Genomic DNA, 16,091 nt, shown 5'->3' with positions numbered 1-16,091 from the left:
TATCTCCTCAATAAGTAAACCCATTGTCAAGGTATTTTCCTACACATTTCATCCTCATGGCGTCTCAGTTCACTACCCACATACAGAACTGTAAACTGTTAATACTTGTTTAATGGACTGTTTATTAATAATGACTAGAAATACACAACGGCCTTCAGTTCAGTTCAGGTTAGCTACAAACCGCTAGTGCGACCCCCGTGTGTTTGAGTCTCTTCCTCTTTTAAACTTACCGCTCGCGCACCAGCATTACGTCTGTCTGACGCAGATACAGCAGTGAGGAGAGTGAATGGGGAAGAGCAAGAGAAAATAAATTCAGGGTATGTGTGTCTGCTTATCTCGTATAACCCAATGGAAGAAGCGGTTTATAATGTACTGTGGTAAATTGTTCCCTGATACACGTTATTCATTCGGTCACATAGTCAGGATGGCCGAGCGGTCTAAGGCGCTGCGTTCAGGTCGCAGTCTCCCCTGGAGGCGTGGGTTCGAATCCCACTTCTGACAGTAACTTTTCTCCCTGGGGAGAAAACACGGATTTATAAGATTTACAAATTTGATACTATTTGTATTTACGCAATTAACGTATAGTACCTCTCTCAAAGTCATGCTATTTTGTTATTATTCTGTTATATTACTAAATTTCTTACAGCACTTCTTAACACATCCAATGTCAGTTTCAGACTTCATGCATTCATCTGGAGTAAGTGTACCCTTTAAGTCCATTTCAGCCACTTTGAGGGTAAATATTTTATTTATATTCTTAAAACTACGAGATTAATGCTTTTATCTATCCACATGATAAGATGGACAAATGACACGGTTGTTATTTCAGTAGCAGATTTCTTAACACAATGAAGAAAAGATATATAATAGGACACACCAATACTAAAGTCAGACAAAATATACATTATTAGTTAAATTTGTGCATTAAAATGTTCACTACTTCATCATCTGCCTGGTGGTACCTTCTGAGTGTGACATCCACACTTCCTCAGTTGACCAAACAATGAAGCTTGGCCATGAGTCTGCATGGGACATTTCTCAATCTGTTTTAAGATTATAAATCTAATGCAAACTGATTGGATGTGTGATTAACTTAAAATGAATGACCTATCCTGTCACAGGACAGGAACCCATTTAGGTCAGTGTTTTTTTTATTTTATTTTTGTGGTACAATCTCTATTAATTACATAATTATAGTGAAACTCTTTGACATTGGTGTAGTCATACAGATCTGAGGTTAATTCTTGGCATATTATAAAATGCTTGTATTTAGTTCCAATACTGAGTTTTAGTAATTACTAAGGAAAGGCGTGTGCTTGCAGAAAACGATAACTTTGAAGTACCTAGCTTTGTATTAAACATTGCAATCCAACATTATGCAGTTAATGTAATGAATTGTGTCATATATGTACAATGCATTGCATTATCTGCAGAACAGACCCCAGAACTGGCACATCCTCTTTATTCCATTGCTTCAGTTTTGATTTGGATACACTGCCATCGATTATATAAATGTACTTGTTATATTTAACACTGTAAGAGCAAGAACATTGTAAACACAGTGGAAAAAGTGAGTTTGTGTGTGTGTGCGTGTGTGTGTGTGTGTGTGTGTTGTCATGCTACAATAACGTCTATAATAATAATGAATTGGTTTGCTAACTGGGTAATTAAATTTAGTGTAATGTGTGCAGCACTTGCTATAGTAACATGTGGTAATAATGTAAATAATTTAATACCCTAGCTAACATAATACATACATGCACACTTGCATATGTAATAAATATCATTATACTCAATAGAAAATGGTATACAACCGATTATTAGGTGATAAACAATTTACCACAAAGGCAAAACTAATATTATCGGACTAAGATAAATTCTCTGTAAGTGGTGCCTGGTTAACTAGCTAGCTACAGCTAGCTTACTAAGTTAGCGATCTAGTTAATGCCTCAGGCCTCTGAGTTAGCTGGAATAGAAAATGTTTTAAAAAATATCTTCACATGTACAGCCACTCAATGAATAAGAATCACTACAAGACTTCTACACGTTTAGTTTTAGTTAAAGACGCAGCAAAGGCAGCTAGGTATGTAGCTAGCTAGCTTGCTAATGAGCTTTTGCTACTTAACGTTAATAAGCTACAGATGAGCAAACGTCTTCAGGAATACATGGTAAGTAAAGTTACAGTACAATAATAAGCCGCCTGTCATTCTCTAATGGGGAAAATCTTTAAACACTTGCCACTTAATCATTTGTTTTGATGTCTACACTTGGCTGACTACCTAGCTGTCGGCTAATCTTCCAACATTAACACTGACCCAGCTTAACTACCTCTAAAATCACTCCACCATCACCGCGGTGGACAGATACACCCTCCGTCCACACACGCACCCTGGTGGCATCTGTTGTCAGACTGGAGCCTTACGAAACGATGGGAAAGTCAGAAAATTGTTTAGATTTTTGTTACCTAAGGTTGAGAAAATGAACTGTGTTGTAGCTTATCATAAATAAGCAACTTTAGACTGGAAATGACGAATTTGAAACCACAATGAGTTCAAACAACACATCCAGTCTAACCTTATACAATGACCCTTCACATGCTTACAAAATAAACATCATTTGAAAATAATGGCGCACACTAGATGTATTTTCCAACAAAACAAAGCGTCGATCTGCAGTTTCTCTTTACGGGATTTTGCCAGCTCTGTTAAACAGGCCGAACCAAGACGAGAAAAGAGCGCCTTTATGGGCGGAGCATAGACTGGTCAGTTCTACTCTATGATTGGCTGCAGCTAGCTTGAACTCTGCGTGTGACTGGTTATCCAATAGACTGTACGGTCATCGGGTTATACCGTCAATCATTCTCCAGCAGGTCTTTAACATTTTGACACCGGAAAAAGCCACAGCTGCGGTCAACCCTGGAGGTGTGGGATTGAATCCAGCTTCTGACACTAGCCTTCCAACCAGAGAAAACACAGAACACTCTGAATTACACACCGAATTACACTCACCAAAACCGGCACAACGAATGCCTTGCTGGAGGAAAAAATAAGGGACCAATTTCTTCATGATATTTGCATGAACATGAGGGTTCAGAAGCCAGCATCAGTCATGCTTACAACATGGTGCTATCCCTTTTATATTCACTGCCCAGCATCAGTTTTCATTCTACATTTATTTATCTATTCATTTTGTATCTTGTCACAGGAAACAACTCATTTGATTGCAGTCATGTGAGGAAGTTATTTATTACCTCAGAAGAGCGCTACCTACATAGACAAATGTTAGGAAGAAGTGTGTGTGTGTGTGTGTGTGAGAGAGAGAGAGAGAGAGAGAGAGAGAGAGAAAGAGAGAGAGAGAGAGAAAATAGGTGTCGTAGGTTGTTTGGATAGAGTTACTAGGGAGTGCTCACACCTGCCTTGTGTGTGGATCTGCGTGTCTTTCCCTGGTTTGGTCCATTTTTCCTAATCTTCACCTTTTCTCAAAGGACAACATTATTTTTTAACAAAGCCTCTGTATTTGGAACAGAGATGGCAGATTTTCCTGGGAAGGTTAGCACTGAGACAAGCTCACCACAGTCTCAGACAGGATCAATGCAACTAATGAACATATCTACGGATTTGAACTTCATCAAGACCATTCCAGGGATCCTCTTGTTCGCGGAGATTGTGAGTTGTGAAAAAAAAAAACAACTGTCAGCAATGTATAACTTTATTGATTTTTCCTCCGTTTGCCTTTAGCCTCTCTCCAACTTCTACCCTTCTCATTTACACTTTCTTCTCTATCCGTCTATCTGCTCCTGTTTGCCATCTGGCTCGGACACGCATGGCTGATTTTGCCAATGTCTTGGGCAGTCCTCTGAGAACTCAATGACCAAAGTGACAGAGGAGTCAGAGAATAATGGGCTGATGACATATAATTTTAAATGACCCTTTCCTTCAAAATCAGGTTTAGGTATTTTATTTCTAAGTGGCTGTTTAAACTGGACAAACCAGGATAATGTTTGGCTCAGTTATTTTTACAAAGAGAATCTTTGTGCTGTGCAGACTTACAAAGCCAACAGACTTTTCTGTCAGGCCTTGAGCAACTATTCACACTGAGCCCATCCCTGAGTAAACTATAGCCTTTGTATTCTGGTTCAAAGTGTCCATGGCTTAATACCATCAGATTGTAATTCCCCAACTGTGACACAATAAACAAGATCAGCAGACCATTTAGAGATTCTGAATAAAAAAATAAAAAAATAAATAAATAAGACAAGAGTACAATGTTTTATTGTTTAAAGACAAATTCATTATAAGTATAATTGTTTCCTTATACTGAACAGTTTGAATCATAAAAGTGCCCACACAGCTGTAACTAATCCGACATGAAAAAGTCACCATCTACCTATTGGGAACTATACAGGAACAAACTAACCTGTCTGAGTATAGCTTTTTATTTTAGGTACTTCTGCTCTTCCACAGTTCCCTTCTACAGACATGTTTGTTGTCCTTTATGCCAGATCTCAGGTGCCATGCCCTTTGATATGGAATCATGCCATGGACAGAAATCTGAGACCATCTATAGATGAATAATAGATTTAGCCTAATGCTCTGTATTGTACTAAACAGTGCTATTGCTAACACTTTATGTGTAAGCAATAGATCTGAGAAGATAATAGCATGCCCAATCAAAATGTTCTACTATAGTTGCCTTATAGTGATAGTTTAAAGCAGCCAGATTGTTTACATTGAATAAAGGTTTAAATTTTGGTTCCTCTCTGCAGGTTTTAGGCCTGCTGGTATGGGCACTGATCTCCAGTGCTGCCTACCAGGCAGTCCCTGCTTATGGCTGGGTGATGTTTGTGAGTGTGACACTGTGGATCCTCTCCATCGTGCTCTTCATTATACTGTTTCTGAATCTTAAGCAGAAATTAGTCTCAGTGCCCTGGCCTCTAGTGGTGAGTAACTTCCTCACTTTATGCAGATGTAGAAAGCCTAGCCAAACCTTAATTAAAGAGCTCATATTCCACATTTTTCTATTGATTGATTGATTATATTTCACTGTACTAAAACACCTAATTGTCTAATAAACTGTCTCATTGTGACAGTTTCCCAACCTGCTATTGTGAATTCAAGGCTGTTTTTGTTGCTGTGCCTTTAATATATGTACATGATCTGCTGTTCTGTATTGTGCCTCATTTACAACACAATCCAGGCTGAAACACTTTATAACTTCAGTGTAAATAGGTGCAGCTAAACTGCTATAGGCTGATTAGGCAGATACAGTCATATGCAAAAGTATGTGTTTTGTTCATTTTCTAAGTTAAAACATAGAAAACACATCTGCACATTTTAGTGCACAATTACTGTTTCCTTGCTGAATTTAAAATATTGCAAAAAATTGCAATATGTTAAATATGTTAAACATAGCAGATAAGTAGAAGTTGTACACCTTGTTCTCTGTACACTCTCAAAAAAGATGGTTCTTCAAGAGTTCTTTAGTAAAAAAAAAGGGTCCTGTGTAGAACCATGAACACTCAAAGAACCCTTTGCACGGTTGAAGGGTTCTTTGCATCGTGAAAGCGTTCTTCAGATTGATGAAGAATGTGCTATAGATGGTTCTATGTAGAACCTTTTTGAAAAGGGTTCCACTATTGTTACAAGCCAAAGAGCCCTTTTTGCTAGAAGTTTAGAGGATGTGTTAGCCTATATCCACTTTGAAAATCAGCAAAACATGTTCAAACGTTTACATACAACTGCATATTTTAACGTGTTGGTTTCTTTACCCATCACAAAATAATGATTTTAATGTAGGCAGTCCAGGCCACTGGACCATATGGACTGGTGAGATGTGTTTTAAAACTTCAGAAAGGTTTACATACTTCACCAAACTCTTTTATTTCCAAGAAGTGAGGGAAATTAGATTTCCTTATATACTGTGCCGTGAAAAAGTATTTGCCCCTTACCCAATTTCTTCTATTTTTGCTATTTTGTCACATTTAATTGTTTCAGATCATCCAGCTAATTTTTTATATAACATAAAGACAACATTGGTAAACACACGATGCAGCTTTAAAGCTTTAAATTTTGTCCCACTGTTCTTTGCATAATTGTTTTAATTTGGCTGCATTGGAGGGTTTTCGAGCATGAACTGTCTGTTTAAGGTCTTGCCACAGAATCTCAATGTGATTCAAATCAGGACTTTGACTCGGCCACTCCAAAACCTTAACTTTGTTTCTTTTGAGCCGTTCAGAGGTGGACTTGCTTGTGTGCTTCACATCATGGTCTTGCTGCATAACCCAAATGCTCTTGAGCTTTAGTTACAAACTGATAGGGAGACATTCTCCTTCAGGATTTCCTGATAAAGAGCAGAATTCATGGCTCCATCAATTATGAAAAGTAGTCCAGGTCCTGCAGAAGCAAAGCAGCCCCAGACCATCACACTACCTCCACCATGTTTGACTGTTGGTATGATGTTCTCATGGTGGAATGGTGTTCTTGTAGTGTTAGCTTTACGGCAGATGTAATGGGACCCATGTCTTCCAAAATGCTTCTTGACTCATTAGTCCACAGAATATTATCACAAAAGTCTTGGGGGTCATCGAGATGTTTTTGGCAAATGCAAGATGAGCTTTTGTGTTCATTTGGGTCAGCAGTGATTTGTGCTTTGCAATTCTCCCATGGAAGCCATTTTTGCCCAGTGCCTTTCTTATTGTGGAATCATGTACCTTAACGGAGAAAAGTGAGGCCTGCAGTTTTTTAGATGTTTGTTTGGGTTTTTTGTGACCTCCTGGATGAGTGGTTGATGCACTCTGGGTGACATTTTGGTAGGCTGGCCACTCCTGGGAAGGTTCACCACTGTTCCGAGTTTTCCTTATTTATGGATAATTGCTCTTACTGTGGTTCGATGGAGTCCCAGAGCCTCAGCAATGGCTTTGTTACCCTTTCCAGACAGTTAGATTTCAATGAATTTGTTTCACAACTGTATTTGAATCTCTTTAGAATGTGGCATCATGTGCTGCTTTTTGAGACCTTCTAGCCTGCTTCACATTGCCAGACTGGTTCTATTTAAGTGATGTTCAGATTCAACAGGTCTGGCAGTAATCATGTGTGAGTGTGTAGAGTGAAATTGAACCCAGTAGTCAATTGAATTTGGTTAACTGGTTGATTTAGCAGCTAAGGGGGCAATTACTTTTTCACATAGGGCCAGGTAGAGCTGAACAGAATTTTTCCTTCACTAAATAAAATCAATTTAAAAATAGCATTTTATGTTTACTTTGGTTATTTTTGTCTAAAAGTAGTTTGATGATCTTAAACATTCAAGTGTGACAAATATACAAAAATAGAAGAAATTGTGAAGGGGCAAATACTTTTTCACACACACACACACACACACATATATATGTGTGTGTGTATATATATATATATATATATATATATATATATATATATATATATATGTGTATATATATATATATGTATGTATATATATATATGTATATATATACATATGTGTGTGTGTGTAATACAGCACCTATATAATATATGTATTGCCTTAATAGAATATATTGTGTATGCAAACTGGAGATGTTTGTCAGTTTGACAGATGAATCAAGATTTTCCTGTCTAATCTAAATACAACATTTCTTCTTTTTGTTTACTTCTCACAGCTGATGGTATTTTATGCAGTAGCGACTGTCCTGTACCTCACTGCTTTTGTGGCCAATGCAGCTTCAGTCTCTGTCTATGTAATTTGTTATCACTATAATCGTATGGCAGCTGCTGCGGTGAGTGAAGGCATTTATTTTCATTCAAACACACAGAGCACAGTAGGTTCACCATTGTTTATTAGTCACACCTTGCCAACCTGGTTATCAGCAGTCAACGAGGGGAACAAGGCATTAAATAGGTCAAAATATGAAGACCTTAAATGAGGACAATATGTTGAGACTTTCAAGCGCAACATATTTGCTTATTTGAATTTGGTTTGGTAAAGATAATCATGCACACATATGTATACTAGAACACCTCACTGATAACTGTGGGGTGTAACTAAGTGTGCTTTGTGTGCACATCTGAAGTACAGGCAGACTTATCTGTGGCATTCACATTGGTAAATATGTGACCTCATATTGCTCACTTTTGTCAGGTGACACAGACACTATGCCCTGAATCTCTGAAAGCTAAAGCAGAAAGGAATGCTATGATAATGGATAGCTATCAAGTATTTTAAACAACTCTAAATCTTGAGGTCCTTATCTTTATAAGAAGGCTCAATCTAATATCTCTACGCAACCCACCCTGTGATGAGTAAGGTAGATCTGGTAGAACATTTACAATACAATCACTGTGCCCACTATTATTGCTTTATCATTCATTCTCAAAGAACAATAAATTATGACTTTTGACATAAAGGGTTGACTATCTGTCAGCTAGGCAAAGTAAAACGAAACGGTTGCGCAGGTTATGGAAGAGTGCATGTGGGTTTATGGGACCTTAAAGAAACTGAGTCAGAGTCCACTGTCCAGAGTCCACAAGCACATGACAAACATGCAATTGTTGGGTAAAAATGTTGCCATCACAGTACTGGCCCCAATGCCCAAAAACAAGGTCAAAAATATAATAGATAACAGATCATCTCCACTTTAGCAATTCACATAGTAGTAATTTGTACCTATACAGAACTTAAACCATTCATATGGATCATTTATAATTATTATTATTATTTATCCGGTTTTCCACCTCCCAGAGGTGGGAGACTTGTTCGGAGGCCATATTTTACTTGTTTACTTCAAAACTGGAGAGCTAAGATTGCTAACAAAGACTAGAACTTAAGTCACCCAAATATCCCAAATAGTTTCTGTAAAAATACTTCACCAAAACTTCTCTCAAACCACACAGAGGTCTTCATTAAGGTCCTGCAGACTTGTCATTCTGGTTTAACGTACAGTAAGACTTACTGTGAACTGCTGCGGGTTTGTATCCATCCATTCTCTTGCTGGCCATCTTTTTTTCCTTTTTTACCTTTAAAAGTTAAAAGCATAATTGTCTTTCTGGTAATTGTTGAATGGATCCTTTGTTGTTAATAATTGATCCACGTAGGAAAAAGCAGTCCACCACTTTGTCATTTATGGGCCCTGGGCTGGGTCTAATGACAAATAATGTTGATAAATAATTAGATATAATGATAAATAACTAGGGGTATCACAATACACTGAGTTCACCATTTGATTTGATTCACAATACTGGGCTCACAATTTTTACATTTTGAACAAAATTTGAATGAAAAAAAACTGACTATAACCATGTTGTTGTGCAACGTACTATTGGCACTAGAGCTGGGCGGCAGGAGAAGTGCTGGAGTGGTATAGCAATGTCATGATGCACGTTTACACCCCTATAAATAACCATTAATAGGTTACACTAACGTAAAAGGTAAAGCAGGAACATAAATCTGTTACGATGTTGAATAAATCCAAGCTGTACCTTCATATATTATTTGTATTCTGTCTCCTAGTTTTTTGGCATTGTGGTGACACTGACGTACGCCGCTAGTGCCTTCTTTGCCTACCTGGACTGGAGGGGTGATGGGGGAAATGCAGCCACCAGCACCGTGCCTGTGTAGAGATGTGCTATCTGCCTCTGGCAAGAGACTGTATTCTGAGTCTATATATGAAGGAAAGCAGAAGCAATATATTTTGCTCAAACCTTTCTTCAGTGGCGTTTGAGACAGAGGCTCATCATGGATATAGTATTGTAAATGATCTGTGGGCTTTGATGTTTGTGCTCTTGTGTTCTGTGGTTTACATACTTTGTAAGCTGGCCTGAAAAATTATGCAGGCTGGGAATTTTTTTTCTTTTTTAAACCTAAACTGTTGATCAAACATACAGTTAATCCATGAAATTGGAAATGTGCAATCATACACATTTTTCATGTTTGACGACATTTTGATGTATGTCAATTAAATTACATTTATTTCTTCTTACATGCATATTTACACATACAATGAAACACGTATGAAGCACTCCTTAGGTAAAAACTTTACACACTCAATCAATAGAGGTGGTAAAACATTCAGACCATAGAAACATCAGCAAAATGAAGCAAGGGATTGAATGAGAGGGTTTTTCATCTCCTGACAGGCTACATTTGGGAGCTGAGCACGACATAAACTGACAAAGAAGAGCAAAAAACTGCTTTAAAACCTATCTCAAAATATGATAGATTACATTTGGTATAAAAAATTAGAAAAGGCCTGTAATCGGTAATCGGTGCATATGCCTGTTTCTTTCCCCCCAACATATGCTTAGCAGTCATAGAAATGCTCTTGGCAACGCAGGTGTAAGCGTGTTATTTCAGCAAGATGTCCTGTGTAAGCCTTTTTCAGCCTGAACAATAAACTGTTCACAATGCATCTAAGATAAACCATTCAATAGCAGGCACGTCACTTGGTGTTTCTATGTATTTTAGAAGCCCTTTTGATTAATGAGATGCAAGTAAATATTTGTGGTGTAACTCGTAAGTGAAAAAACACAGGGAGGTGCTAAGGAGTGGTAAGGGTATGAAAATGTTCCTCGCTGAAGTCAGATTGTACACCTGTTCAAGAAACACCACGCATACAACAAAAGCTTTACTTTTAATACAGCAGATACTACATCTATGTGTAATAAAGCTATCATAACTAAATATCACGGACAGTGACACCAACTAAAAATGTAAGTCTCTTGGTAAACCTTTGAAATACTGTGGGAGGAACCACAACAAAAGCAGGACCTATTAGGTAATGTCAAGTTTAAATATTAAACCAAAGCAAACTCATGGTCCCCATCATTGAGCTAGTATGGCAGTAAACTAAGCTCCTGAACCTGGAGCAAAACTACCCACATGGCTGAGGGAACGTAAATGTGATGTTGGGGTCTTTGAAACGGCTATGATGTAAGGAGCAGACACTTAAAAATGATGGTTCTTCAAGGAAGCAAAATGGCCCTTTATAGAACCATGAACACTTAAAGAACGCTTTGCATGATTAAAGCATTCTATGTAGCACCAACATGAGTTAATGAATTGTTACAAGCTTGATATTGTAACAACAGAAAAACCCTTTTTGGTACTATATAGAACCCTTTTCAGAAAGGTTCTTTGTAGGACTACCTACAGCACATTCTTTGTTAATCTGAAGAAACCTTTCATGTTGCGAAGAACACTTTAATTATGCAAAGGGTCTTTGACTGTTAATAGTTCTCTAGAGATCTATTAACATTGTGTTTACTAAAGAACCCTTGAAAAACCATCTTTTTAAAGAGTGTATGTAAGTGATGAATTTACTGTGAGTTATATGACACCTCATCCCTCCTGGGCTCAGAGGGAGCCTGATGCTGTACTGGAAGTAACCATTGCAGAAGTAGCCGAACTCAAAGATTTCACCATCAGGCCATTGCTTAGGTCCAGCCCTCGTCCCTCACGTTCCTGCAAACAAAGAAGGCTGTTAACATTGCCCATTCTATGGGCTAAAGCTGAAACAAGGGAATTACTGATCATATAATGGTGACTGTAGAAACCACAAGAAAAATGTTTTGTCTATTTTAATTTGACCTTAAACATTTTGTTGTGATATGACAAGCTGATTAAAATCATTGGTGAGGGGCTGACTTACGTGTTTGTCACAACACAGCATATTGCATTTTGTGTAATACTTGTGTAGTAGTAGTGAGCGGTATACTGCTTGAATTTGAAAATGCAGCAAACCTCCTTGATCACCTCCCGCTGTCTAGTCCGTCGTATTATAAGTAGTTCACTTTGTTTTCTAAAGCCAGTGGATATAAAAGAATGGCCAGACTTCAAACTTCCAGGGTTTGCCTTAGCCTAACATGGACACCAGACTGTTTGCTGTGCTTCTTCCTGTACCACCCGAGAGGCTGCCTGACTTGGTCAGCTGCATCAGATGACAACGTCACAGTCTCAGGGGTCTTGTGCAAGCAAGCAGTTAACCAGCTGGTACTGATAGTGTAAATGACAGTAACATATAGCAAATTTTATGTTCCACCTTAAATGGTGCAGCAGTTACGTTCAGGTACCGGTAGAGGTGCCAGAATGTGTGCACAGCTGCTGAATAATAGGCCAACTATAGTCTTGTAAGAATTAAGACATGAAACAATATTTGCACCATTTTAGATGGCCCATTATCTACTGATAGAAAGCAATAGTGACTTAGGCTTATCTATATATTGTTCAGTTTTGTTTTTACTATTTTTTCACAATAAAAATATTTACTTTGTTTGCTAAAAATTATTCTTTTTAAAAAGTGAAGGAACATTCCAGAATGAGAAGCCACTGATAACCTTCAAAAACAGGTTTATTTAAGCATCAAGAATAGTTTTATTTGAAAATATACATACTGTGAGACATACTGAAACGGTAAGAAATTTTAATTATATCGTGATATTAATTTTAGGCCATACCACCCACTATTATTGTGTAGTTCACTTTATCTCATAGCTGAGTTACAGCATAGTTTAATGTTCACAAATCAACTGTTTATGTCTTGTCCAGCTTTTCCACTATTTTTTTGCAGTTGGATATGTAACTGTTTCCTTGATAATTCTAAATATTCTTCAAGCATCAGGTATGATTGTTTGAAATGCATTATGAAAGCCGACCAGCAAGAATTGTTTTACCCAGACTTCAGCTCACAAGTATGGTGCCCACAAAACTTGGTGTACCTTTGGTTCCGTTAACATTATACAGCCCTACTTAAAACTCAGATCATATATATTGCATTCAAACACAACATAATAAAATGATCACTTACTGCTCTGTAGTCAATGAACATCTCTTTAAAGGCCATAAAGTCTGTAAAGGTGAGCAGCATGTCAAATATATCCCCTGAGACTTCATCTTTGTGTTGCCTTAAATAGTAAAAATGATGGTTAAAACAAAAGACAGCAGATCAGAATAAGTGCAACAGCAGTTTGTGGATCTGAACACTGCCTCCAGTAGATCTCTACTACTAAGGTTTACAGCAGCCAATTCTATTATATACAGTGTAAAGGTGTCCAGATAATTAGAATTTAGGTTTAAACATTAAATTGTACTGTAAATGAGTATGTTTATGACAGATGTGAGTAGAATAATAAAAAAGGATATAAGATGAAAAAGTCTCTTTCATTGGAATGCTTTGGGTATAAAATAATGTAAACAAAGATATGCACACAAAGGCCTGGTTGAGCAAGCAATATGATGATAGTCTTTGACTATTTACTGTGTCATACCAAATTTTGCATATAGTTTTACTTGTGGTATGCACTGCAGTAGATTAACTTATAGCTGGCATTTGAAACTCCATCATCCAGGTCTATTTGTTTTCATTACTGATGAATAAAGTCCACAAAACTAATATACTCAAAACAATACTTACATACAGTACCAGTAAATCTTTAGTATAGAGCTAGTCTTTAGTGCTGTTATCTTTAAAGTCTTTAAATGCTTCACATCACAACCTTTTTTAAAACATGCCAGTTACAATCCCCCTATATACTTATTTGTAAGTTTGAGCAACAAAATACAATGTTGTGGATGGATGAATAACTTTAACTTTTAGAATAATTTTGTACTTACTTCAGCGAATGTGTGAAGTCATTCATGTTAAAGCCAGGAATTCGCTCTATCAGTTGCTGTTCCAGATACTTCTCTAAGAGATCAACCTAAAGAAGAATATTAAACTTTAGACAATGAAAACCTCAATCACAAGAACTGAATCTCTGGAACTGATTAAAAGTCAACATAAAGCCACTTACATATTCATTAAAAATTGGTGTATAACTGAGCTTATTCTCTTCAGAGTCATCAAACTCCAGGTAATATTTCTCCATGAAAGACTGCTGAAGATTCTGGAAGGCATCTTCTGTGAGAACAGTTCAGATATGTCAGTTTGCCCACTAAGAGGGTTATGGATTACGGTTAAACATCACACCTCAACGTCTGAATCAAAGCTAAACTGTGTAAAGATGCTGATGATAATGTTAATATCTGGTCTAATAAAACCCCAGGCGCTGTAGTACATAGTCAGTGGATCTGTGATGAACAGTGTTCACTCACAGCTTACCCATTATGATCTCCTCAATGTTCCCAATTACAGCATCAAACACTGCATCGGCGTCTGAAGATCTGGAGAAAAAATGATGACCATAATTAACATATGGCGTCTTTATATGTCAGTATCAATTTTTCATCATTCTTAACAACATTTCTTGGCCTGTAACCGCCAGTGCTCACCTAGAGACGGCAAATTCCTCTTCACCCAAATCTTGCATCTCAACAATATTCTCCCCTCCACCGATCAGATCTAAAAGATGCAAGATTGGAAAAACTTTAGTAAGCTAACTTACTTAGCTAGCTAACTAGATGGCTTTAGGACAACCACCGTACAGATGTAACAGAAAAAAACATGTAACTAGCTAGCGTTAACTAAGCTGGCTTACTGAACTCTCTAGCTAGCTAGCTAACAGTTAGCTAAAGCTGGCTAACCTCAATGCTAACCAACAAAAAGACCTCTATGAATGAACAAGACAGTTTATCCCTTTATCCCGCGTTCATGCTTATAGAAATTAGACTCAAAATATATTAACAACCTCTCTCCTGAACATCCATCACAAACAGTCAGAAAGCAGCGCAGCCGCCACCGCACCGACTCTGGCTGCCACGGCAACGGCAGAACGCGCACCTCCTGGAAAAGGGCCCGGTAGAAAACGCGTTTTATCCTTCGGTTCCGACTCTCTATCGCCTCTCACTACGTTTAATGTATGATGAAGAATAATAAACAGATGACTTTACGCAAATATTCACATTTGTAGTCAAGTTTGCTTTTAATTACTAATGTCGAATACTGATGAAAGAAGCAAGCGTTATAGTTTTCCCATCCTTCCCTGACACATGAGCTCTTCTAATAACTTGCTGACTGCGCAAAACAAAATTAAACGCTTGTCGAGACTTCAGGGTTATACAGAAGGAAAAGTCTAGCAGACTTACAATATTCTACAAACATACTGAACCAAAATTACAAACACATTTTCATCACTTCCATTCAGTTTAACTCGATCAGGAAACAGTTCCGGTGATAGGAACCAGAACCTTTTTTAAAACTCCCTTACAGAACATTACATGAAATGGTCATGAATACATTGACTGATGTCTGAAACAATGTTTTACAGTAGTTTTGTGAAAACAAAACAAAGTTTAATCAATTGATTTAAATTCATTCATGGTGGAGGGATACATGAAGGGTGTTCTATGGCAATATAGCCCCCAAAGAAAACTTATTTTCAGATTGATCAGTATTTTACCATCAAAAACATTCCATATAAAAACTCAGAAGTCACCTATCACCACCACTGTAAAGAAATCTGAGTCTGTAAGTTTCCCTACAAATTAACCAGTTCACCTCAAACCACTCTGAATGAATTGGTTTATATCTCAACGAATGAAGTATACAGACATTTCGAAAAATCGGTGAATTTCCTCTTTAAGTCTTGAAGAGATAAATGAGGAGTGAGTGACGTGGTTTTGCATGGCGGCACACAGCGTTCAAAAGAGAAACTGCGTTTTCGCCTATTTATAATTTCAACAGCTGATCTAACTGAGTTACATTTATGAAAACCATTGCGGCCCAGTTCAGTACTGGTGGGAGAAAGTCTGGACAACCTGGAGTTTATTATTTTTTCATTAGGCACAGAGTGTAGTTCAGTGTTTACAAGCTCACATAAACAGACTCGGGATCTTTAGAAAACTGTAAATGAGGCGCGTGGAGGAATAAAGCCCATCATCTACGCTCACATAATTCTTATCCGTACACCCTACACTTTTACCCTTTTCCAGATTTTTTCATTTATTTTATAGATGTAGATAAGCAGCACGATATAACAAAGTTAAATGGACAACAGCGACAAAAATAAAAGAAAAAAATGACAAAACTGAAAAAGAAAGCCAACGGTACACTCTAAATGGTGGACGTTTGTTTCCAAAATCAGTCTTGAAGAAAAGCTTTATTTAACGCGGTGCGAGGGCGAAAACTTATCGAGCTCCTTTTAGAGAACGCGCATGACGTCAGTGCCCGT

The 16,091-nt window shown here is 37.6% G+C and overlaps 2 protein-coding genes and 1 non-coding gene across 4 annotated transcripts; 2 read left to right on the top strand and 1 right to left on the bottom strand.

The window, feature by feature from the left end:
* The first annotated feature begins 418 nt into the window (after positions 1-418).
* Positions 419-501, top strand: trnal-cag. Its single transcript has one exon. It is a non-coding gene; the product is annotated as a tRNA-Leu (tRNA).
* Positions 502-3,305: 2,804 nt separating this feature from the next.
* Positions 3,306-12,267, top strand: LOC118817967 (plasmolipin). The gene is made up of 4 exons (XM_036585013.1): positions 3,306-3,665; positions 4,766-4,939; positions 7,652-7,768; positions 9,499-12,267. The coding sequence occupies exons 1-4, from the start codon at positions 3,528-3,530 to the stop codon at positions 9,604-9,606; spliced, it is 537 nt and encodes a 178-aa protein (XP_036440906.1). The 5' UTR covers positions 3,306-3,527; the 3' UTR covers positions 9,607-12,267.
* LOC118817966 (ADP-ribosylation factor-like 2 binding protein) lies at positions 10,602-14,708 on the bottom strand. Of its 2 annotated transcripts, none has more exons than XM_036585011.1 (7): positions 14,610-14,708; positions 14,254-14,323; positions 14,084-14,145; positions 13,776-13,882; positions 13,597-13,682; positions 12,791-12,887; positions 10,602-11,448 (listed from the first exon to the last, which is right to left on the bottom strand). In XM_036585011.1, exons 1-7 carry the CDS (start codon positions 14,626-14,628, stop codon positions 11,341-11,343), a joined length of 549 nt encoding a protein of 182 aa, XP_036440904.1. In that variant the 5' UTR covers positions 14,629-14,708; the 3' UTR covers positions 10,602-11,340. The 2 variants fall into 2 exon arrangements, with proteins under 2 accessions (XP_036440904.1, XP_036440905.1); XM_036585012.1 differs by having other exon boundaries at positions 13,776-13,879.
* Positions 14,709-16,091: the final 1,383 nt, after the last annotated feature.

Source organism: Colossoma macropomum, unplaced genomic scaffold, assembly GCF_904425465.1.
Source record: "Colossoma macropomum unplaced genomic scaffold, Colossoma_macropomum, whole genome shotgun sequence".
In the NCBI taxonomy this organism is placed as follows: Eukaryota; Metazoa; Chordata; class Actinopteri; order Characiformes; family Serrasalmidae; genus Colossoma; species Colossoma macropomum.
The sequence above is the reverse complement of the archived record's forward strand: the minus strand, read 5'-3'. Positions and strand labels throughout refer to the sequence as shown.